This window comes from Ctenopharyngodon idella, chromosome 10, assembly GCF_019924925.1.
Source record: "Ctenopharyngodon idella isolate HZGC_01 chromosome 10, HZGC01, whole genome shotgun sequence".
In the NCBI taxonomy this organism is placed as follows: domain Eukaryota; kingdom Metazoa; phylum Chordata; class Actinopteri; order Cypriniformes; family Xenocyprididae; genus Ctenopharyngodon; species Ctenopharyngodon idella.
Window position 1 is genome coordinate 6503347 of NC_067229.1, and position 22837 is coordinate 6526183.

The following is a 22837-nucleotide window of genomic DNA, read 5'->3' on the forward strand; positions in this document are numbered from 1 at the left end:
TTTGCTGGGACCATTGTGCTGTAATGGCTGCCAATTTGGCCAGTAAAATGGAACAATATTACCCCACTTTTTCCAGAACTTTCTTTGTGCACAATCTTTGGGTTTGATTGGTTTGAAATTTGCAGACAGTTGTTTTGGGTTTTTTTTTTCTTTAACTGCAGCCTGCTATAGCTGTTATAAAAGATTAAGGCAAAGTAGTCACACATTTTTAGAAAAAAGTGTATTTGAACAACTAAAGTGAACATATGATGTTTTCATACATTGTTTTACTGTACAGTCTATTCATGTTTAATTCACACATAGGTAGTAATTACAAATTTAGCATATAAATAATATTCAAACAATTATTGAAAAGGTCAGTTGGGAAAGACCAGCGTCTTGGAACTTGGAATGGGTTCCTCGCCCCCTAATTAACTTAGCAGGCATCTTAATTTCAACCAAAGTAAGACATTTTAACAGTACTAGAAAGTGTCAGAAATTCACAGAGTTCTGAGGAATACTAGAAGCTTGACTGCTGCTTTTCATGATCTCACATTTTACTAAGCAGTAGCCTCCAGTGGTTATTTACAAAGGATATAAAGATATTCTTGTGTTTCAGGTTCATCTACAAAGTCAGTATCAAGAGGAAATCTAAGTGTTTGGGCAGCTGTTACATAATTAGATATATAGTACAGATTCTCATGGTATTAACCTTTTGTGCACTCAATTGTGCACAGGCACCAGGAGATTGAATGACTTTTCCTTCTCGGTTTTAGTCATCATCATTGGCTATCCAAGGACTTCTCACTGCGTTGTACTTTTGATTCTGTTTTCATTGATATCGCCCAATTGGAAGAGACTGCAGGCATATGAAACTGTTGGGGTACTGGCCGAGGATGACGGGATTTCCATCCATACGGATCTCGTTCATGTTGGGACGGATGTAGTAAGTGTTGTTAGCTTTGCAGAAGGTGTCCACAGTCACGGACGAAATGTTATTGTTCTGTAAACAAAGCAACAGAAGAGGCTAGAGTTGTTTTAAGACGTTGTGTTTTTTTATATTTACGTTTTGTATTTTTTCTTGTATGATTTGTGCCCAGAAGACTTGTTCTACTTTATTACCTGAAGGTGAAGTGTCCGGACAGTCTCTGGAATGAAAGGAACGGCCTCCAGTTCATTGTGAGCAAGATACAGATGTGTCAGTTTGTTTAATTTCTGTAAGCAAAGAAGATCAAAAGTTTTTGGTCAGTAGTTGAGTGCAAAATGTTAAAACATTAACAAATATGGCTGTTTTTGTCTTGCTCAAAGTAATTTGGTTGGGTATTTTTTTTCTAGAAATGAGTTTAGCCCTTTAAAGGACACTTCAGAATATTTAGAAAAGCAGCAAACACAAAAACAGAAGATTGTATGTCGCTTTGTAGTTTTCAAACAGGTAGTTTACTAGGTAGTTTGGAACAATGTTGGACATGTATTTGAAATAGGCCTATGTAATTCTTGGCTCGTTACCTTGAAAGCATTTGCCTTGATTCCTTTGGTCCTGAGTTTGTTGTGATTAGCATTGAAGGAGATTAATTTTGTTGGTAGCATTGGTAGCTTGACCAGCTGGTTTTCGGCTAGCGAGAGTTCCTCTAACATGGTAAGCTTAGCAAACGCACCATCTTCAATCTCAGAAATGACGTTTCCAGTGAAGTCGATTCTCTTCAGAGTCACTACAGTAAATGAATGGAAATGTACAGAAGAGCATTCAATTGATAACTTGAGTGTTAAGCATCACGTTAGACACCTAGACGGTTTGACTCTGGTATTACACTCCTGCCACCCATGTGGTTAGTTTTTTCGTACTTACTGCAATTTTTTTTTTGTTTTTGTGCTGTCCAAAGTCACCCTATTAATGAGTGTTTCATTAGCATCCACTATGCATATCCTATATATTCAACAAATCATCTTGAAAACTTTAGGATTGCACAATTCTGTTTTTTAGCAAAGGTGGTTTTCTGGTGATTTTGGTTCGTGGGCTGATATTATAGTGTTTTGAAAGCCTTTGATGCGTGAGTCCCCCAAAAGCGCTTTAAACATTGACTGCTCCCTCTAGGTAACTTTTTTTTTTGTACCCATGTTGCACTGCTGCAAACAGAGTAGTTTACCACATGTCCAAATTTTTGTCAACACACATTCTTTGCAGGACATTGTGGTTCAGAAATGTGATCTATGTCTTTTATTCAACGGAAAAGCTTGCAATCTCTTGCGATCACATTGCAGTTCATATATCATATCATGTCCCTTAACATTTGGAAATCTTTTGGATGAAATGGACCTCTGGGTTATTTCTGAAAAGCAGCTGTTTGTCTCCTGCTTTCCTTGAGGGTAATCCTTTATCCTGTCCTGAAGACTTGTATTTGTTCTCCCATTAGTAAAGGGTGGACAACGAGAATGCCAGAGCAAGTCAAGTCAGGAAGAACTCACCAATATCTCCGAAATCTTTGGCTGTTATCTTTTTTATCTTGTTGTACCGAGCGTAGAGGTAGTTTGTCTCCTTGGGCAGAGCAGGCACTGACGTCATATCTGGGTCGACCTCCTCACAGTAGACAGATCCAGTTAGACACACGCAGAGTAGACAAGTTGGAAGGTCTGGAACACGTACAAGATTTTATTCAAAACAGGCAAGTTAATGAAACTTGGTGGATGGGCAAATACACATTGCTTCTTTTCTTTACCACTTCCTACTCACACAGACATGAACAAACAAAACCTACAGTAAGGGCTCTTGTGAGCGACATGTGGTCTTTTAAAAAGAGCCCATTACTCATTCCTTTCATACAGTTGACCAGGCGTCAGACATTCATTACCTGAAGGGTCTCCAACAGGCGGCATTAGACTGGAGTCAACTGGGGTGTCAGCAGGCAGAGGGGCGCTGTTGTCGTAGTCGCCATCTGTCGCTCTCTGTAAAATGGCTTTATTGGTTGGTACATTTGGTTGACAAAGATGCCACATTCTGGTTAAACAACAATAATTACTGTCTTTAGACAGTTAAAGTTTTTAGGAGCTTCCCGGTCTTTGCATTGAGTTAAAGGAAAAGTTCGCTCAAAAATTAGTGTTCTGTTGTCATGTCATTCCAAACCTGTATGACTTTCTTCGGTAAAACACAAAAGGAGAAAATGAAGGATAACTACAGACTTTAAGCTTAAAAAAAAACATAAAAGAATAAAATTGGGTCCATATGACTTCATTCCAAGTCTTCTGAAGCCCTTTCAATAGCTTTTGTAATTCACTGACAATATTCCCCTCAGTGAACAATTGTGTCCAGATTATTGAGTCAGTGAGTACTCGAAAACATGGCTTCTTTTCCATGTGCCAAGGACAGCTAGAACAAATGTCAGGATTTTCAGTGAATTATGACTTGAATTTGGTTCTTTCCATCACAGAAAGCTCTATAGGTTCAGAAAACTTTGTATATAGCACATGAATGGATTACTTTTACGTCCCTTTTAAGGCACATTTGCATCTTTTTTGAATCTTGAAAGCTTCAACCTCTGTTTGTTATAAATGCATGGAAAACGTATTTTTTTTCTTTCATAGGCTAAAGAAAGTTATATTAGTTCGTAATAACATGAGAGTATTCTGCACAATTCTGGATAAATTGAGAATCATGATTTTTTTGTTTGTTTGTTTAAAATAGAGATCACCATTCTCCCACCATTCTGAAAAGACAAATAAACAAAGTAACATGTAATTTGTTAATTGCTGCAGTCTATTTAAAAAAAAGTTATTTATTTTGAATTAATTATTTTAAAAAAAAATTGGTTTGATGAATGATTCAATGACTCAAAGACTTTTTTTTTAAACAAATCTCTTGAATGATTGACTCAATGACAAATTATTTTTTTAACAGTCACTTGTCGTCCCCTACTTATGTAACAATGTAATATTTACGCAATATTTAAAGCGTCAAGTTACTTTTAAAAGGTGATTTACTAAATTTTGATCGCTACCATAGACATCAGTGTTTATATCCAAACTATAAACATTTATCCCAGTACTTCCTGTTATAATTTGAATTATTATAACACAGAAATAATGATACTGTGTGATTGAAAAGGCTGTTTGTAAAGCTGTTTCATACCTAAAAACAGCAGAAACACAGATTTGAATGTTCTGCTGTGATCGTGCTTGTTAAAGGTTTAATAGACATAGCCGAATCATTGTCATTTAGTAATAAGAAAGCGTGGGTGTTTGAATTGAGATTTTTTTTTAACAATTAACTGTGCAGCTCTACATGAGAGTGAGTAAATGATGATAACTTCATTTTTGGGTAAACCTCTCCATTTACATTCTGTTCATGAAAATCTGTTATCTCCTTAAGCTTGTTTGGACAATGCTCATTGATACGAGTGTCTGTCTGGACCTGTTTGCCCTCAGGCATATGTTAAATCACCCTGACAGTGTCTGACCCCATGAGTTAGCGTGAAGCTGTGGGTGGGAGAATGTGAGCCTGAGGGAAATCCTCCAGAACAGATTGCTGACTAATCAGAGAGCTTCCACACAGTGCCGGGCAGCTGTTGAGTCCATCTCTGATTCAGAGCGGACTCTCAATTAGTTTTTTGTTTGTTTGTTTGTTTTTACAAATCTGACTGGTTTCAAAACCATCAGTGTATGGAAGTAATCTGACTTCATGGTGGAAATTTAACAGATGAAACCATGTTAATGTGTGCTGTTATTTTAAATCTTTAGTTACATAGTACAAAATTAATTGAAGCAAAAATTATCGCTAATCATTGATTTAAAAAAAAATCTGTTACAGTGCTGTAAATTCATTAATAATCTTAATCAGTGACCTGTTAATTAGTTGTATAAATATATTGGTTACTTTATATAAATACCATTTAAATAATTGTTTATTCATTTTTTATTTATATAATGTTATATTTATATTATGTTCTAATTTTTATATAGCTCAAGTATGTGTGTATACATACAGTGATCTATTAATCAGTTGTATAAATATTTTAGACAGTGTAATTAAAACTTTATTATATATAAAATTTATTATATGTGAAACATTTATTGTAGGTAATTTTTAATTATATTATTATTTTAAACTAGTTTATATTTAATATATTGTATTACATTTAATGTCTGCTATATGGTTTAAATATATAATGATTCAGTGGGAACAAGCAAACTCAAATAAACTAAACAAATAAAATACATTAAATAAATTGGACAAGCAGTAGACAAAAGCAGACCCATCTCTAAATATTCTGTTCTGTCTATGCGGAAGATAACAATTAATCATGGAATAAAAACAAAAAAGTTTACCTTATTCCTCTGTGCCCTTACATCGATTTCCCCAGTAAGTGCTACATCCTCCAGTCTCTGATGCCTGTGATTGTGGTAGTGTGCACCAGATGCTGAGAGCACCCATGATGCCAATATGACTGCTGAAATAAGCATTCTCAGCCTTGTCCCCATTGTATCTGAAGACTGGGATGTGTTCTGCCACGTTAAAGAGCAGAAGCGCAGTGCAGGCAGTGGTTGGCTATTTTCTTGGTGCCTGTGAGTAAAATGTGATCTGTCAAATCAGGATTTTAAGCCCCACCACAGGCTGCCAGAGGAGATCCTTAAGTGGGAGTTTATGGAACAGACCTTAACCCTTCGCATCCCCATCTGAGCTGATCAGACCACTGTGTCGCCTGCAGGTTTTGGCCATGTTTGTGGTCCTCTGGAAAAAAATACTTCGTAAAAGAGAGCAGAAGGCAATGAAAATGACTGTTAGTTTTGCTTTGGAGATTTGTAGCTCAGAATTTTATGTATGCTGATCTCTAGGAATATTGAGGCATGTTTGGCTCTTAGCTCTGTCCCTAATTAATCTTTACATTTCTCAGAGAAGCAAGACAATGGGAGGACAGTGGTAACCCTTTCTCTGATTATAGTTGTGCATTCTCTATAGCTTTGCTACATTGTCCATTTTACATTTTGCTTCATGTGGGATCCTAAGACTTTTCTAGTTTCGTTAACATTTTTGTCTATTTGTCAAAAAAAAAAAATGATCTTGGTTAGATTTGCAGGAATTTGTAACAAGACAATTGGAGGACAATGGTAATTGGGATATATGGTAGGACATTAGGATGGATAATGTCTGATTTTCCAAATTCGTTGATTATAGTTGTCCATTGCTATGCGTCTCAAACTGTGATTAAACATTTTCAGTCTGTTTTGTGTAATTTACAGGTTTGCCTAGATACATTTCATTAAAAACATAAAATGGATTATAAAGAGAAACAGAACTCCTCTATAAAGCAGACACTTGAAGATCAAGGTGAAGAAAAACATGTTTAATAGGAAACATGTGACTGTTTTACTCTCCTTTTTGTACCTTAAGACAAGACGAAAGGCGCCTCCGCCCTTTGAAATAAACATGGAAATTGAGAGAAAGGTTGGAAATTGAGAAGGAATAACATTACAGGTGTGTTAGCAATTATGCCAACCTGTAAAAATTTACTGTACTAGGAAAGGAACCAAATACTTAGAAATGTTTTTACAGTGCTGATCCTCTGTGGTACATTTCTCCGTCAGGGTGGTTTCTTCACCACATGACTTGATTTGGAGGATTCTAAATATTTAAACGTAACCCATCCACACTAAAGAACTGGAGTGTAAGAATGTGCACAACAACACATTTTCATTATTGATTGGTCGGTGGGTTGTGAACGGTAGTTGGTCACGGAAGCTCTAAATAATTGATTGACCGATAATTGATTTGAACAATTTATTTGACCAATGATTTTGATAAATAATAGTTGATTTTATATCAATAGTTTGATATTTACACTTTAAGTTATTGTTTTTAATATCTATCGTCTACCAATAAATGTTGTCATCTGGTGAGTCTTTAAAGTATAGCGGCCAAAAATGGCATTACAGCCGTGGCCAAAAGTATTGGCAGTGAGATAAATTTTGTTTCGCAAAGTTTGCTGCATCAGTATTTGTAGATTATTTTTTCACGTTTCTATATATTTACATAGACACTTTTTGTTTCGATCGGAATTAAATCATTCTGATTGATGAATCTGAACATAGTGTGAATGATTGCTAAATAAACTGATTGGGTTGATGTGCATGTTTATGGTACAAGCTTCAAATCGGAATTGATGTTTTGACATGCACACACTGCACGAATATACAGAGTTTCCCGCTGTTTCCACATACTAGCATCCTCCTACCATTGCCTCTTTTCTTTGTTTTAAAAAGCAGACTTAATATTTATCTATTTTGGGTCCTGACTAGGAGATGACAAGCACGTGAAGCTTTGTGCCATGCTTCTTATATTTATCAAGCAGTAAAAAGCCTGTTTTCACACCCAAAACAAGGCATCTGTCGATGAGAGTCTGAAGCAAGGACTGTTGGGACGTTGACTTCACAGACGATAAGTAGAAGGAGAATTTAAAATTTATATTGGATTTAGCCAATTTATTCCAATTGATGTGGTTGCATGTGACTATTTGTTCTGACTGTGCTACTAGTCCGATTACAAACTAGGGGTGTGCACGAATAGTCAAATATTCAAAAAATAAAATTACAATTAGAATTTTAATACATGATGCTTTGCTGGCCATAAATGCAGTGAATCAATGATAAATCCCAAGCACGCAAACTAAAACTCACAGTTATAACCAAATGCACTGGATGGCGCTGTGGAGCGTGTTAAAAAGTTGATTGTATTTGATCACCAAATGATCTTACAAAATGGAATTAATATTGATCAAATGAATTAATTAAACTGAGTTATCATAATATTGCAACCACAATGAGAAATCACATGAAATCCAAACACCAGTCAAATGAGGAAAGACAGCTCTCCATCACTGCATTCACGACTGCAGGTAAGCACAGCTGTACCCTCGAGTGAGCCGAGAAGATAACTTATCTGATAGGAAAATGATATCAGATGCTACCTTTAAGTTTTCGTTGAGGGAGACGCTGGTTTAAGAACAGAAAAGTGCTGTAAGAAACTTAGCTCTGTTATCTTTGTGTCCCTGCAACGTCTGTGTCAGTGGAACGCCTTTTCTCTGCAGCCGAACTTACCTGTTTTTATCAGACTGTGGAGCCAACCTTCACCCGAGCATATGGGGTATGGGTTATTGTTTTTCTCAACATGAACATGAGAAACAATATAAACAAGATAACCATGTGCCGACTCTTGAGTGTATCCGACATTCTGTACGATAAATAGGGCAGTCTGCTTTATTAGCCTTTTTTCCGAGCTTAAATGCTTTTGTTCTTTATATTTTTTGTTTAAAGAAAACCTCAATATATATAACGTAAGCTTGTTGTGTATATTGCTTTATGATAAGCTTGTTCAGAAAAGATGAAAAAAACTTGATGATTAAAAAATAATGGACCCTATTTTAACGATCTAAGCGCATAGTCTAAAGTGCACGACGCAAGTGCACTTAGGGCGTGTCCGAATCCACTTTTGCTAGTTCAAGGACGGGAAAAATGGTTGGCGCATGGTCTAAAAGGGTTGTCCCTATTCTCTTAATGAGTAATGGGTTTGTTTTGGGCGTAACGTGCAATAAACCAATCAGAGTCTCATCTCCAATTCCCTTTAAAAGCCAGTTGCGCTCCATGGCGAATTCACTATTTACATGGCGAAGTTTGCAAGCAGAAAAACTGAACGCGTCTATAGTGAGGAAACGGATCTGCTCATGCGTGAGGTTAAAGCTTGTGAGCAGACCATCTACGGGAAAAGCCGGATTCCACCAAAGCATTTTTATCTTTATGCACAAAATAATAATCTTTTACATTGTATTCCTTTTATTTTTAATATTTGGCATGTTTGTGTGCTGCTGCGCATCCCTGTGTGTGTAATAAGCAGAGTGTAGAGCACTTTGTGCACCCGCATAGGCTATAGGTGCATTACTAATGCGCTCTTTAAATAACAAAACAAATATTGCACCATTGACTTTAGACCAGGTTTCATTTGGTCAATTGCACAGTATTTCAGTTGCCTCAAAAATAGTAATGCGCCAACAATGCGCCTGAACACACTTCGCTTTGAGACCAGCACGCCCATGGGCACACAAATGTGCGCAAATGCATTTGCTATTTAAACAACGTGACGCAAGACGTGAAAATGATAACTGCGTCGGGCTGAAACTAGCAAAAAACACTTCACGCCTGGCACCGCATTGTGCCGGGTGTATGATAGGGCCCAAAGTCTTTCTCGTTAAACATCATTTAATTAAACTAATATTTAAATATTCATTTATTATGAGCCCAAATATTCGAATACAATAATTTAAAAAAAAAGCCCATTCCTATTACAAACAGATTATTAGGGTCCATATAGTTGCAGCTTATGGTATACTGAAAGACAGTGATAAGCTTTTCATAAATGTAAAGACTTGTATTGGCAAAAACATTAAATATATGCAAAACCTCTGCAATTCGCTCTGGCATGCTGGATATCAGCTTCAGGGCCAAATCCTGACTGATGGTGATCCAATCAGTCTGCTCTTATAATCCAGTCAGAATGATAGAGTGATTTACCTGACTAGTCCTTGTTCACACTTTCCCATGTGCTGATGATTTGATTTGTGAAATTATGTTAGCTGGTCATTTTGTGCCAGGGCCAAAAACGGTGAAATTTGGGTTTTTGTGATGAAGTTCATAGAAGCGTTTTGCAATTATTTAAAATGCATCTGATCACTCTGCACAATAATCTGGGAACAATGTGAATCAACACCACAAAAACTAAAGCAGCAGACTTTGCAAAACACGAAAATTTATGTCACTGCCAATACTTTTGGCCATGGCTGTACAGTGTTTAACAGAAAACAGCTGGATTTATTTGTGATTATAATGATGTATTGTATTGTGTTTCACTTTTCTTAGTGTGTTTATTCCAGTAAACTAATGGTCTATCATCATATTTGCATGCAATACCAATGCTGTATTGTTTTTTTTGTTTTTTTTTGCTTTATGCTGCATCCTACACTTTTAAGCTTCAGTAGCATTTTACACTCTCGATTTTTCTGATTTAATTTTGCAAAAAAAGAGTAGCTTTGTTATTTATTACATTTACATGCATTGCAGTGCAATGTACTAATGTAGATAAATGCTTTTTACTGTATTAATGGAGAGAAAAATGACATTGTACAAAACAAAGCAAACTGAATCAGAACTTTCCGTAAATAGCAATTAAATTTTGGGCACATCTTATGCTGATTGAGAGCCATCAAAGCATACACAAGCATGCAGAAAATCAAATAGAATGTTCAAGCAGCAAGAAATGGAATGTTCAAAGTTACTAACATATGTATGTTTAATAATATTTAAATCGTAAGTCCTGTTTTATTCCTATACTTTGAATAAAGTATAGTTTGGTTTGTTGACTATGTATGATGCATCTCAAAAATCTATGTTGATAGCCTTGTTGCCCCAGGCCTTTTTGGTCGGTCGGGTTTTTCATATTTTTTGGGTTCAGAGTCATCTTCATCATCCTTCCTTTGGTTGCCGTAAAATATCATTATCAGCCTTGGGAAACATCTGTAAGCGTAGTAGTCCACTGGTCCTCTCAGCTTATTGTTGTCGAGACGAATGTAGGTCAGCATGTTAGGGTTGCCGAAGTCCAGTGATGGACACATTAGAGAGATATTCAGATCTGCAAAGAGACAAGAAGTCATTTTAGCATATGTCGTTATTAGAATGATATTTGATAGAGCAGTTCAATCAGTTTCTAATGTGTTTTTAGAATAGCATTTTTTTTAGTTTGAGTTAAGTGAGGGTATGACTATCCTTTCTTGAATAGATTCTACATTTGTACCTTTAAAGTCATTGTGATTTAGATACAGATGTTCCAAGGTCCTGGGAACAAAAAACGGTTTGGAGAGCTGGTTATGGCCCAAATGGAGCTCCATCAGTTTGGACAAGTTGAAGGCAGTGTATGCAACGGATTTGAGTTTATTGTGTGACATGCGTAGGGACAACAGATTGGGAGTCTTCTTAAAGTAGTCCTCGGGTATGGAAGATATTGAGTTGTTTTCCAGTGATATCTGCTGGATCGATTCTGGAAGGTCTATTGGCATGGACTTGAGCTTATTGTTGCACATGTTGATTTGCATGAGGCTCTTTGTGCCAGATAGGATTTTTCCTTTAATACCGGCATCTGTTAGTCTGTTGTTGCACAAATCCAGCACTGTAAGTTTTGTAAGCTCTCGTGTAGCGTCAGCCGGTATCTTTGAAATTTTATTGAAGCTCAAATTAAGCCTTTTAAGGGTTTTTGGCAAAGGAGAAGGGATGTCTTCCAGATTATTATGCTCAAGGTGTAACTGAATGAGTTCTTTGAGTATATTGAAGACATCTTTATCCACCTTAGATGACTGCAGCTTATTGTAGCTGAAGTTGATTTCCCTCAGGGACGAGGCATTAATGAAAGGCTTTGTAGTTATCTCTTCTATGTCGTTATGCTGAATGTACAAGTGGCGGACGTGTCTTGGGATGTTGGGAACCACCTTGAGTTCTCGGTGGTCGCAATACATGGCAAATGGATAAGATGAGGGGCAGAAGCACTCGCTGGCACATTCGTATGAATACATTATTTGGGCATCGTAATCAGGTTGTTGAGTTACAGTAAGTCGAGGAACTTCAGGCAAAGAGTTGTCATCTATGTCGTAATCGAAGTAGTCCTTTTCAAACTCTTGAGAAAGTACCAGAGCTCCAGAGAGCAAATACAGAGATAGTATAGTCAAGATCTGTGATGGTTTCATGGTTTAGTTTGCTTTTCCCTGATATCTGTTTGGAACAGACACAAAAAAGAATTGTATAACAAGGTTATTAGGACTTTGATTGCCTTAATTGTACTGAAATAATCAATATAATGATGAAAAATACAATAATATTTGAGTGGGCTAGGTTCCACAAAAAAACAATGTGAATAGAAAGTGGTCACAGATAAAATAATGAGATTTTGAGACTGAATTAAACAAGAACTGGGTTTTATTCACTTTTTTTTGGTCTACTTGAAGCAGTTTGGTACTTTTACAAAAGAATAAACACCCCTAATTGCACATACTTTGGGCAGTATGACTTTTTTTTCTGTAAATGTTGATATTTGTTTAGTGTTCTCTTCTGTTGTAATGTCTGGGATGAATTATCTCAGCAGGGTTTTTACAGTGCCTGTTGAAAGAGAAGCGTATGACTCAGTTGTGACCTAGTATTAATAGGTATTTATGTTTTCTTTTTTCACTTCTAAACACAAACAACCATTTTGGTGAGGTGAACACTCCCTTGCAATATAAAAGAACTCTGTCTGGATTGTTTATATTTGATGTAATATTCTCCTACACTTAAAAAATTTAGTCTGGTCATAGTACTAATATGAGCTGGCAAAACAGCTAGATAAAGTGATCCAAAAAATACAGTGAGTTTAATTTTTTTTTAATCTAATTTAACTACTGTAACTGCTCAGTACGACAGTTTCTCTCTCAAGTAATTTTCTTGTCTTCTGCAGAACCTTGACATGTTGGTATGTTGGATATGATTTTAATGTTGCTCAGTAAAATAATGATTTATTTTTTTAAATTTGAAGCTCGTTTTCATTAATCAGTCATAGAAATATTTTTCATAGTTGGAAACCACACCTGGAGGAATGTTTAAATTTTAACTGGCCCTTTGACTTGCACATTTTTTAAAATTCAGAAAATATCTGTTTTTCTGTGTAATTCTTTAACAACTGCTATTAAATTTTAGATATAAAAAGGTTTTAGATGCATTGCCATTAAATCTTGTGACGTGACTTTAGCATGTGGGTTGCCAAAATGTAAGAGGAATATGAATATACCTCTTTTTATTGTCATGCTCAAAGCAGTTCTTTTTGGAAACATCAATGTGAATGATATATTTTTCTTGCAAAAATCTCACACAAATTAGTACAAAAGTGATTTCATTACTAAGCCATATATACTGTACTATCTTTAAAATCATGATATCATACCTGTGGGGTTGTTATTCTCTCTGTGGGAGGCCGAGTGAAATTGTGATGAAACCCAGCAGCAGGGGACCCCTTCAGCTTGAACGATGTTGCCTAAAGCGGGGAAAATGTTTTTTCTCCTGGGACGAGCGTGAAAGATTACATCTGTGGTTTCCCCCACAGCAGCATTAGACGTTTTGGGAGAGATTGTGATCTGCCTCTTTGCTGTGGAAATGATTCTGGAAGCGTTTGGTTGCATGTGTTCGGTGACCTCAGTAAAGCCTCGTGGTCTCATCTGATTCTTCTTTTCCCCTTTTGTTGAGTTGAGGTGAGGTTGAAGTTTCCAGACATAGTTCTGGAAGGAATGGCCTAGTATCCAGTCCACATTATTGCATGTGGACAGTAAAAAATGTAACCCACAAAATTAAGGCCAGACCCATAACAGGTGTTGCACTAGTGCAGCTAATGTTATGCAAGAAGATTTAAAGTTATATACTAATATAATACGAATTATATTTTGTTATAATTAAATGTATACTATTCTATACATGTGCTGTAAATTAAAACAAGAACTTCAGCCAGTGTTCATCCAAAGTTTTGTTTAGCGAGAAGGAAGATGACAGTTGGCAAATTTGGCCTAAAATGCATTGGCAATAATTTAATTGGTTTAGACATTTCTAGCTCATTTTATGGAGGCCTTCTGCAACATGACTACTTTTTCCAGTGCTTGTACTGTATCCGAGTTAAACCACAGACGGTCTCTCATGACCCGTCTACAGAGTGTCGTTTTTTTGTTTTTCAGTTTTTTTCAGAGTTGGCTAGACAGACCCCTCAGCACTCATTCTGTCAGCTGGAAGATTTGTTTTTGCTGTTGCCCACATGGCAGACGTTGAGAGGTCTCTGCAGCATGAACGCTACTGCGGGTTAAAAAAAAAAAACAGTCAAGATTGTGATCCCAAGAGGTTCTTTTGGGGCATTTTTTGTATGGAAGGGGGTGAAAACTAAGTGAAATAAAAGTGTTATTGTGTTGGAAAGCCATATTTTTTGGTTTTGATAAACTTCAGCTTGGCTTATTTGTGGCAGATATATGACTTTACAATAACATTTAGGCTTGGGAAGGATTAGCAATTGCATGCAATCTGCACAAGCACGAGCAACGCTCTTTAATAATGTGCCAATATTAAGCGGACTATCGCTTCTGGGGAATATGCAAATGCACATATGCTTTGCATTTTAATTCTCACACTATGTGCTTTCACAACTGGAAAACGCAAGTGTACGATTGCAGTCACATAGATGAGAATTTTGACTGCGATATGCTCTATACTCATTGATTATAATGACAGTTGTTAGTTTATTGTACAATGCTTCCTAAAGATCAATTAGATGTCTTAGGTTTGACATGTTGAATATGGAATAGTTTTTACTGTTAAATAAAAGTTTAACTGTTGACCAATACAAAGTCTTGGTGTAAGCACTATTGGTCTGAATGCAAGTACCATGAGTTTTATTTCATGAGTCATTTGAATCTTTTTTTTTTTTTTTTTAATAAAACTAATGAATCCACAAACGTGTGTCTGGACAAAACAGTGTTTTAGAGACTTAATGGAAAATGTTCCAGAGGAGGGAAGTGGTCTGGTGGCTCTCTTGAAATGAGCTGATAAAAACAAGCTGGGTGGTTGTTTTCTGTCTTAGTTCAAAGGTATTTACTCTGGAGGGAAATTGGATGGGGGTAAAAACATGAGGTGTGTGCAAGAAAGATTTAAACTAGACCTAGAATTAGTTCTTCATAGGCTCTGTTCTCAAATTTTACACAAGCTTACTTATTTGGATCCGTGAGAGTTAAAATTTATGTTCTGTTTGTGGTCCAAGAGACCCCAAGGCCATTTAATAGCTAAAAAACAACAACAACAACAAAAAAACGAAATTAACCAGAGGCATTAAACTACAATAATATCTGATAATTTCAGATATTTAATAATGATTGATTCGTCATACAAGTGGAAATAATATTGTGCAGGATTGTTCATATCCGAGGGTTTCCACTGATTGTGGGAATGAAACATATTGGTGTATCTTTAAACAATTTAAATTCTGTGTGTCCGAATCCCTCAGGTGTTTTCTGGGGCTCAGAGATCCTAAATGATCCAAACCTGTTGTGAGTTTTTTGGAGACGCCGGTATGCAAGACGTGGCAGCAGCAGATCAGGCCAACCTGAAGATTTGTTCCATATGTTTCCTGAGCAGAGCCTCTCTCTCTCGCCGCCACCCCTCTGTGTTGTTTTTTTTCCCCCCATCTTAACCCGTTCAAACCCAAATTTTATTAGGGACCCAAAAATGAGGTGATTGATCGAAATCTAGCTGTAGTTTTGCTGCACTATACAGTGTTCCTTTTCACAATGAGACCCACTATCCACTAATTTTACAATGCTTATTAAATTATATAAACATTGTAAAATGACTTTATCCTTCCACTTGTCTGTGTTTGTGCATTTGTACATCTGTGCATCAGAGGTGCATTGTTATGCCAGTAGGTGTCAGCAAGTGACTGTCTTTATGAGTGAGTTGTACAGTTATAATTGAGCTACAACAGATTTAGTCAAGTTTAGTCAAGTTACAGCTTTAATCTCTCTGAGTATGAACGACACAATGCGTAATTGAATGACTTATACGGAGTAGAAGGATAATACCGCTTGTGTTGCATTTGCTATGCATCCTCCCTGTCTTTTGGCACAACCCAGAGTCCAATTGTAGATTGATTAAAGTGTATACATGCTGTGCGAAGCCAAGCTGCAATCACATTATCCACTACTGATACGATTTCTGTGGGACTAAAGCATTTACAAGTTGCCATGCTTCAGTCCTAAGGATACCTCCAGTATGCAAGAATATGCTTTAGATTGGCTGGAAACTGTTTTTGACCAAGTTCAAATTTATTAGAATGTCAGTAATACTTATATAATGTATTAACCTGATTTCAACAAAATATCACTATTGCCTTGCTATATTAATCACAATATCCTGTCATGGATAGCTACTATTTTGCAGATTGGGGCTTCAGTTTTATTGAATTATCCAACTGCTAGATTTATGTCCTGAAGAACGGGTCCAATCCTACACTGAAGTCTCCATCTGGTGGTATTTTGTTTTATTGCTGGACAGATGCACACATTCTGAATCCAACAAGATTTACTCTTTCATTTTTCTTTATTTTTCTAAACAAACAACAATATCTGAATTTGAAACAAATAACACAGCACCGCTGGCTAAGAAAACACTGGTTTGCACTTACAATTAACTGTTGTGTCAACTGCAACCAACCAGGTGGTCCATACAGGTCAGTTTTTCACTATTTCTATGACCTGACAAGAATGTCCATGTCCAATATTTCAGAGAAAACACTGGCAGTGAATAAAATGTTATATAATGAAAATTTAGCATGCAGTATAATTTTTTTGTTATCACTAAAACTGTTAATAAGCACCAATGAGTAATGCCCATTCTCTAAAATACAAGAAGTAGAACAATAAACGAACTGGCCTTGCGAATTTTATTTATTTTTCTTTGAGTCTAGACAGCCGTTCCTTTTAAGCTAAAATGTATTTTTTGACCTTCAATACATAAGGGACAAATTTATTTAGCACCTGATCCCAGAAAAACTGTTCTCTGGCTTTTATAAAGTCGAAAAGATTTCAATGTAAACAATAACTATGAAAACCTATGTAACTATTGCACACAGTGTAGCTGATTCTGTCTTTACTGGAAATCGAAATCTTCGAAATCCTCACCAAATTCAAGTAATGAGTCTGTAGTCTCTGCGGATGCTCTTGGATTTTGGATAAATTATGTTCTGTACATCACCATGAGGACATGAAATGATAATTTATAAAATTAGAATGAAGTTCATGACTAGCTATAATTCTGCCCTCCCGTGGCAAGATGGTATGCGTTAGTACCATTTCGCTCACTTTCTGTGGTTACCCAGTTGCACCGAATTGTGGCTGGATACGCACCGAAAAGTCGGTGGCTGAATCTCCCAGTATTTCACTGGGTTTGCATATAAACTGATCCTAGTATAGAGGGATTTTTTAACCCGGGTTCTCGAAGGGCAAAAGTCATTTACTCCAACGTAAGCGATGCTGTTGGCATGTAAGTACATCACCTAAAAGAAGAAACGAAGTGGATTAGATCTCTGTACACATCATGTCTTATTCATGTTTCTGTTGCATGTGTATGTGTTTTACCTGCAAATATTTCAGGTTGTTCAAGCCTGGAGGAACTTTCTTCAGTTTATTGTTGTCCAAATGAATTTCTCTGACTTTGGGAATGCCAGCGAAACTTCCATTCTCCACATACTTGATTTGATTGAAGTCAAGCCACAACCTGTGAAAGGCAAGTTAATCTTGTGTTCTGTTTTTGTCCACAAGAGGGAGTAAGTTTACCTTACCTCTGTAGACTTTTTAATCTCAAAAAATCCTCAGACTCCACTTTGGCGATCTTGTTATAGTCCAAGTGAAGTTCGGTGAGGGAAGATGGGAGATCTGTGGGATTTAGATGAATAAAAATCTCTATTATTACTTAAGGTGCTTATTTGCGCAAATAGATTCTTGTTTGATCTACATTGTATCAACAAATTTGTAAGCACTTTGTCTTTCAAGACCCATGTCATCTTTCTGGGGTAATAGTTTCTTGACTTTCATAAAAAATGATAATTCTTACCTTTAGGAACAGCTGTAAGCTTTGCCTCAGCTATTCTCAAGTAGAGAGTTGCCATGTCGTCAAAAGCTCCTGCTTCAATCCCGCTGTTTGCGATTGGATTTGCACTCAGTTCTAGAGATGTGGGAAAAGGGAACCTCTTGTTTTTTCTAAATTCATTTACAAATATGCTTTAGGCAGAAAAGTGTGACTAATAAACTCTTGGATCACTCCTTGTTGGGTCTGAACCAGTGACCTTTTTTTAACTACACCAGTGACCTATTTTTAACTGCAACACCACAGTATCCCCTATTCCCAGCTGATTCTCAGTTGTTTCTGCCAAATTTTTAAAACTTCTGCCTGTAAATGCCGATCATAATTTAGACACTAGGGGGCAGAGTGTTTTCCAACTGTATATTACCTGAGATCCATGGAGGTCAGTTGATTGAAGTGAGCTTGTTGTGTGTAAGATCATGTATCTGATTATATAACCAGTTTTAATGAGGTCATGATGGAAAGAACAGAGGAATGGGATTGGAAAATGAAGCAAGTCATACAGCTCAATGTATTGAAGCAAGTGTAACTGATGAAACTGATTAAGCACGAATCTGACCATGTTTAAGATCATCACTTAGGAGACCTACCTAAAACATTTAAGTCTTGCATTCCCCTAAATGCTCCTTTTGGAAGTCTGCTGATCTTGTTGTCGTGCAGTCGCAATGCCTGAATATTCTTGGGAAGGTTCTCAGGGACTTGTGTCAGCAAGTTGTATGACAGGTGGAGAATCTTGAGTTTGTCCATGTTGCGAAAGGCCTTTGGGTGAATTTTTGATATCTGGTTGTTGAGCAGAAACAGGGCCTGCAAATACAGAAGGAGAAAAAATAAAGGTACAGTGTCCATGACTGTAGATATTCATAAACATTATTTCTGTATTGATCACAATTCACTTTTAAAAAATTACATTTTATAGCTTGCATACATTTTTATGGCTTGCGAACTTAAACGTTTATTTTGTGTGATGTATTTAATCTTGTTGCTTATTAAAATATATTTCCAAGGTAACTATCTATCTGGTTACAGAGTTCTTCTGGGAATTTCCAGGTGTTATTGCACATAAAATACCATGAATATCATTATGTAAATAATTTATTGTAGATGACATAACCATGCAAATACAAATATATTGTTCAGAGACATTTAAAATATGTTGATAAAAATGAATAAAAAGAATAAAAAGAAGAGCAAAAAAAAATAAATAAATAAATAAAAAATATATATATATTAAAGGGTTAGTTCAAAATTCTGTCATTAATTACTCACCCTCATGTCGTTCCACACCCGTAAGATCTTCGTTCATCTTCGGAACACAAATTAAGATATTTTTGATGAAATCCAATGACTCAGTGAGGCCTCTATTGCCAGCAAGATAATTAACACTTTTAGATACCCAGAAAGCTACTAAAGACGTATTTAAAACAATTTATGTGACTACAGTGGTTCAACCTTAATGTTATGAAACGACGAGAATACTTTTTGTGCACCAAAAAAAACAAAATAATGACTTTTCAACAATATCTAGTGATGGGCGATTTCAAAACACTGCTTCATGAAGTTTCGAAGCTTTACGAATCTTTTGTTTCGAATCAGTGGTTCGGCACGTGTATCAAACTGCCAAAGTCACGCCCCCCAGTGGTGAACCATTGAAATTTCGAAACACTTATCATGTAACGAAGCCTTGTTTACTGAAATCACGTGACTTTGGCAGTTTGATACACGCTCTGAACCACTGATTCGTAACAAAAGATTCGTAAAGCGTTGACGCTTTATGAAGCAGTGTTTTGAAATCGCCCATCACTAGATATTGTTGAATAAAGTCGTTATTTAATTTTTTTGGCGCACAAAAAGTATTCTTGTTGCTTCATAACATTAAGGTTGAACCACTGTAGTCACATGAACTGTTTTAAATACGTCTTTAGTAGCTTTCTGGGCATCTGAAAGTGTTAATTATCTTGCTGGCAATAGAGGCCTCACTGAGCCAACGGATTTTATGAAAAATATCTTAATGTGTGTTCCGAAGATGAATGAAGGTCTTACGGGTTTGGAACGACATAAGGGTGAGTAATTAATAACAGAATTTTCATTTTTAGGTGAACTAATCCTTTAAAACAACTATTGTTCTGACTGGGTCATTTGAGGCCATTATGAAATTTCTGAAAGCTTTGAATATCCTGGAATTTTCTGGAAATCTAAAAAGAACTTTGTGTTGTTTTTGTTTTCGAGATGTGGGCTGTGTGTTTTTTAATACCCTTGGTAGTTTATTCCCTTTCTGGCTTTCTTGCACAGCAAGAACTTTTAACCATTTTACCACTAATCATGAGCAAATATTTACCACAAGTATGAAACAGTCCTCAGTAGATGCAAATATCAATAACACTCAAATATGTGTCCAGAATTCCACATAATTCTGCTAACACTGCATGTCTCCAGATGTCCTTATGTAAACCCAGTACAAGAACACAACTCTTAACATGCCCTAAAAGCATTTAAGGGGAGTGTTTACTACTTACATAGAGATTATCCAAGCCTTTAAAATCATCTTCCTTGATTTCAGTGATGTCATTGTTTTGGAGATCGACGAGCAATGTGTTTGCAGGAATGTTCTTTGGCACCTTGGTCAGACCTGTAAGGACAATAGTCTTGCATTTTGAAAAAATGTGAGATTTTATAGACTAGAGTTTAGAGATGTTTAAAGCTGCACATTTTAGTGGGTTGCCTGAAAGACTAGTTGACAGATTAGAAAGAAACCCTATATAATTAATCATACGCATTCAAAATTCAGCTAGACGGAACACAATGGAACATAACAGAATTTTGCATTTGTAAAAAAAATTTTTTTTATTTTATTTTTTTTCACTTTGGCCACTGTCTTAATGCATCTTAAGACATCTGTCTATATTTGTATTGCTGCGAACAGTCTAACAGCTAAAGGACAATATGCCGTCAGCCCACTGAAAAAAGCATCAAAACTATATTGTAAATCATAGTAAATTTCAAATATTTAAAACTAGTCGACCTCCCAAAATGACTAGTCAGTGAAGTAGTTGTTTAATGTAATATTATGTAGTGCTTACCCTGATCTGAGCACTGGAGAACTTTCTTTGAGCACCGACACCCTTCGGGACAGTCCGAAACAAAGTTATCTTCATAATTGTCATAATCATCATCGTCATCGTCATCGTCGTCATCATAATCACCCGCGTCTTGTTGCATGATGTCATGATGCTTGATGAAATCCATGACGTTGATACGCGTGTATGGTTTTGCGTGACATAACGTCAGTAGGGCGAGTAGTAAAAGTACCTTCATGGTGCAGCTTTTGTTTGGATCTTTAGTCATGAATGGTTAGCCCTGCGAACATGAACACAAGCAGTTGTTTAACCTGCACTTTGTCAAATTGAACATGTTACATTGCTTTGTATTGTAACAGAATTGTTTCACAGAATGGAAAAGAAAACGTGAATTGGATCCCAAGGATTCTGATTGGTTCATTAGTTAGCATCACATCGAAATTGGCCAATGGGAACTGATCACAGCGTAAAGAGACATATTCTTAATGAATGGCTTATATGGCACTTTATGGTAAATACAGATGCTCCTGAAATATCACTACCCTCATAGTTGCGCAATATTTTTGTGGTGATTTGATTTATTTTTTGTTTTTTGCTTTTCTTTAGTTGCACAAATTTTGAACCAGATTCAATTCAGTAGCATTAATGAAATAATTGTGAGGGGAAAATGTTAATGATTGCTGTTTGAAAAAGAAGTTAAAATGAACCAGCTGTACTTAAACAATTGTTTATAGAGCAGTCTTGTTTATGGACGTCTTAGTCATCAGCGTATTGGAACGTGGCTCACAGTTTATAGACCTTTAAGAACTGTTAATGTTGCTCATTTTTTCTGACGCCACCCACATGACATTTAATGGTAAATCTAACTCATCATTTGGTATGATTGTATTTTTTTCCAAAAACTTAATTTAAATCAAAACCTGTTAAGAATTCACCTGCTCTAATAAATATTACAACTTTCATATTTATACTTTAAAACATTTAAATGCAAACTGCAAAGTTTAGAGAAATATGCACTTTTTGGACTGCTTAACATCACAAATGATGAAGAATTTATCTGTAAATGTTTCACCACAGCACTTTTAAATTAATTTATACTCTCCTGATTAATATAATGAAATATTGTCTGGTGTATTCAGCTGTTCCTTGTCTATTTTTCTAAGAAATAGAGCTTCATACAAACTTACTGTGTTGAAAGCAGTTATCTCTAGTCCAGAGTCAGATGAAGACAACATACCTGATGAATCTGTTTAATCCTTGTTCAAGTAAGCCTCCAGGGATGAGATCAGTTTTGCCGTCAGGATTTGTTGAGGCACAGGTCCTTAAATGCAGCATGCACGAAAGCAAGAAAGGTGGAGATCACGCTCGTCAAAGCATGAGATCCTTGAATGAATGGGGATGGAAAAGATGCTGCTGGTTCAAGGAGCAGATTCGGAATAAGGGGTAGGAACTGCACGCAGCTCTGCTGGATGCTTAACTAGCACTGAACACTCATTGTTACCAGCCGTATGTTTCTCATCAGCACTTGACACTTGGCCAATTTTGTGTGCCTAAATTTTCAATGGCCAGTCTGGGATACTCTCATTCTTTACATTGCCAATGGGTGGTCTCTTTTATCTGACTTTTGACGTATTGAAATATTTCAGAGTGCATAATATTGCATAATTTGTGGGGCTATTTCTGGGCTTCTTTTTTTAGATCAAACACTAATTTTTGTGATGTAATAACTGATAGTGATATGATATTTTCACTTTTTAACTTTATATTGGAATTCAAAATCAAACTCATATTGTTGGACATGCAAATCTTTCTGCTTGACCCAAATCAGACCATTTAGAATGGAGTTTAGATCATTTAGCCCTATATCACGCTGCATTTGACATCTGCCAGAAATCAATTTACTAATAAAATCATTGACTTTAGTAAAGTAAATGCATGTTTCGCGTTTTGTGACTAAATCATTCTTCGAATGAATGTTCATGGGACAAAATATGGTAATACCTAATCCATGGGGGACCTTTAATCTAAAACTAAATGTTGGATAATAACTTTTCCAGACTTCACTG

At 36.2% G+C, this 22837-nt stretch overlaps 4 protein-coding genes across 4 annotated transcripts in view; 1 reads left to right on the plus strand and 3 right to left on the minus strand.

Moving 5' to 3' along the window:
- cenpp (centromere protein P) overlaps positions 1–22837 on the plus strand; it is a 51485-nt gene that overhangs the window by 9863 nt on the left and 18785 nt on the right. The window lies entirely within an intron of this gene.
- On the minus strand, positions 205–5544 carry ogna (osteoglycin, paralog a). Its single transcript, XM_051907969.1, has 6 exons — positions 5296–5544; positions 2826–2919; positions 2443–2607; positions 1486–1688; positions 1102–1194; positions 205–982 (listed from the first exon to the last, which is right to left on the minus strand). The coding sequence occupies exons 1-6, from the start codon at positions 5446–5448 to the stop codon at positions 812–814; spliced, it is 879 nt and encodes a 292-aa protein (XP_051763929.1). The 5' UTR covers positions 5449–5544; the 3' UTR covers positions 205–811.
- omd (osteomodulin) lies at positions 9616–13250 on the minus strand. Its single transcript, XM_051907967.1, has 3 exons — positions 12974–13250; positions 10805–11772; positions 9616–10642 (listed from the first exon to the last, which is right to left on the minus strand). Exons 2-3 carry the CDS (start codon positions 11745–11747, stop codon positions 10398–10400), a joined length of 1188 nt encoding a protein of 395 aa, XP_051763927.1. The 5' UTR covers positions 11748–11772; positions 12974–13250; the 3' UTR covers positions 9616–10397.
- On the minus strand, positions 16137–22431 carry aspn (asporin (LRR class 1)). Its single transcript, XM_051907968.1, has 8 exons — positions 22009–22431; positions 20775–21051; positions 20211–20323; positions 18288–18501; positions 17668–17778; positions 17396–17489; positions 17193–17331; positions 16137–17110 (listed from the first exon to the last, which is right to left on the minus strand). The coding sequence occupies exons 2-8, from the start codon at positions 21037–21039 to the stop codon at positions 16913–16915; spliced, it is 1134 nt and encodes a 377-aa protein (XP_051763928.1). The 5' UTR covers positions 21040–21051; positions 22009–22431; the 3' UTR covers positions 16137–16912.

What these genes read in the sequence shown, in the direction of transcription:
- omd (XM_051907967.1), bottom strand. Translation starts at nt 11,747, where the DNA reads ATGAAACCATCACAGATCTTGACTATACTATCTCTGTATTTGCTCTCT. An exon ending in AAATCACAATGACTTTAAAG is followed by an intron (nt 10,643 to 10,804) that starts GTACAAATGTAG and finishes GTCTCTTTGCAG; the next exon opens with ATCTGAATATCTCTCTAATG.
- ogna (XM_051907969.1), bottom strand. Translation starts at nt 5,448, where the DNA reads ATGGGGACAAGGCTGAGAATGCTTATTTCAGCAGTCATATTGGCATCA. An exon ending in CAAAGATTTCGGAGATATTG is followed by an intron (nt 1,689 to 2,442) that starts GTGAGTTCTTCC and finishes CATTTACTGTAG; the next exon opens with TGACTCTGAAGAGAATCGAC. An exon ending in TCCGGACACTTCACCTTCAG is followed by an intron (nt 983 to 1,101) that starts GTAATAAAGTAG and finishes CTTTGTTTACAG; the next exon opens with AACAATAACATTTCGTCCGT.
- aspn (XM_051907968.1), bottom strand. Translation starts at nt 21,039, where the DNA reads ATGACTAAAGATCCAAACAAAAGCTGCACCATGAAGGTACTTTTACTA. An exon ending in AAGGCTTGGATAATCTCTAT is followed by an intron (nt 18,502 to 20,210) that starts GTAAGTAGTAAA and finishes CTGTATTTGCAG; the next exon opens with GCCCTGTTTCTGCTCAACAA. An exon ending in GCTTACAGCTGTTCCTAAAG is followed by an intron (nt 17,490 to 17,667) that starts GTAAGAATTATC and finishes TAAATCCCACAG; the next exon opens with ATCTCCCATCTTCCCTCACC.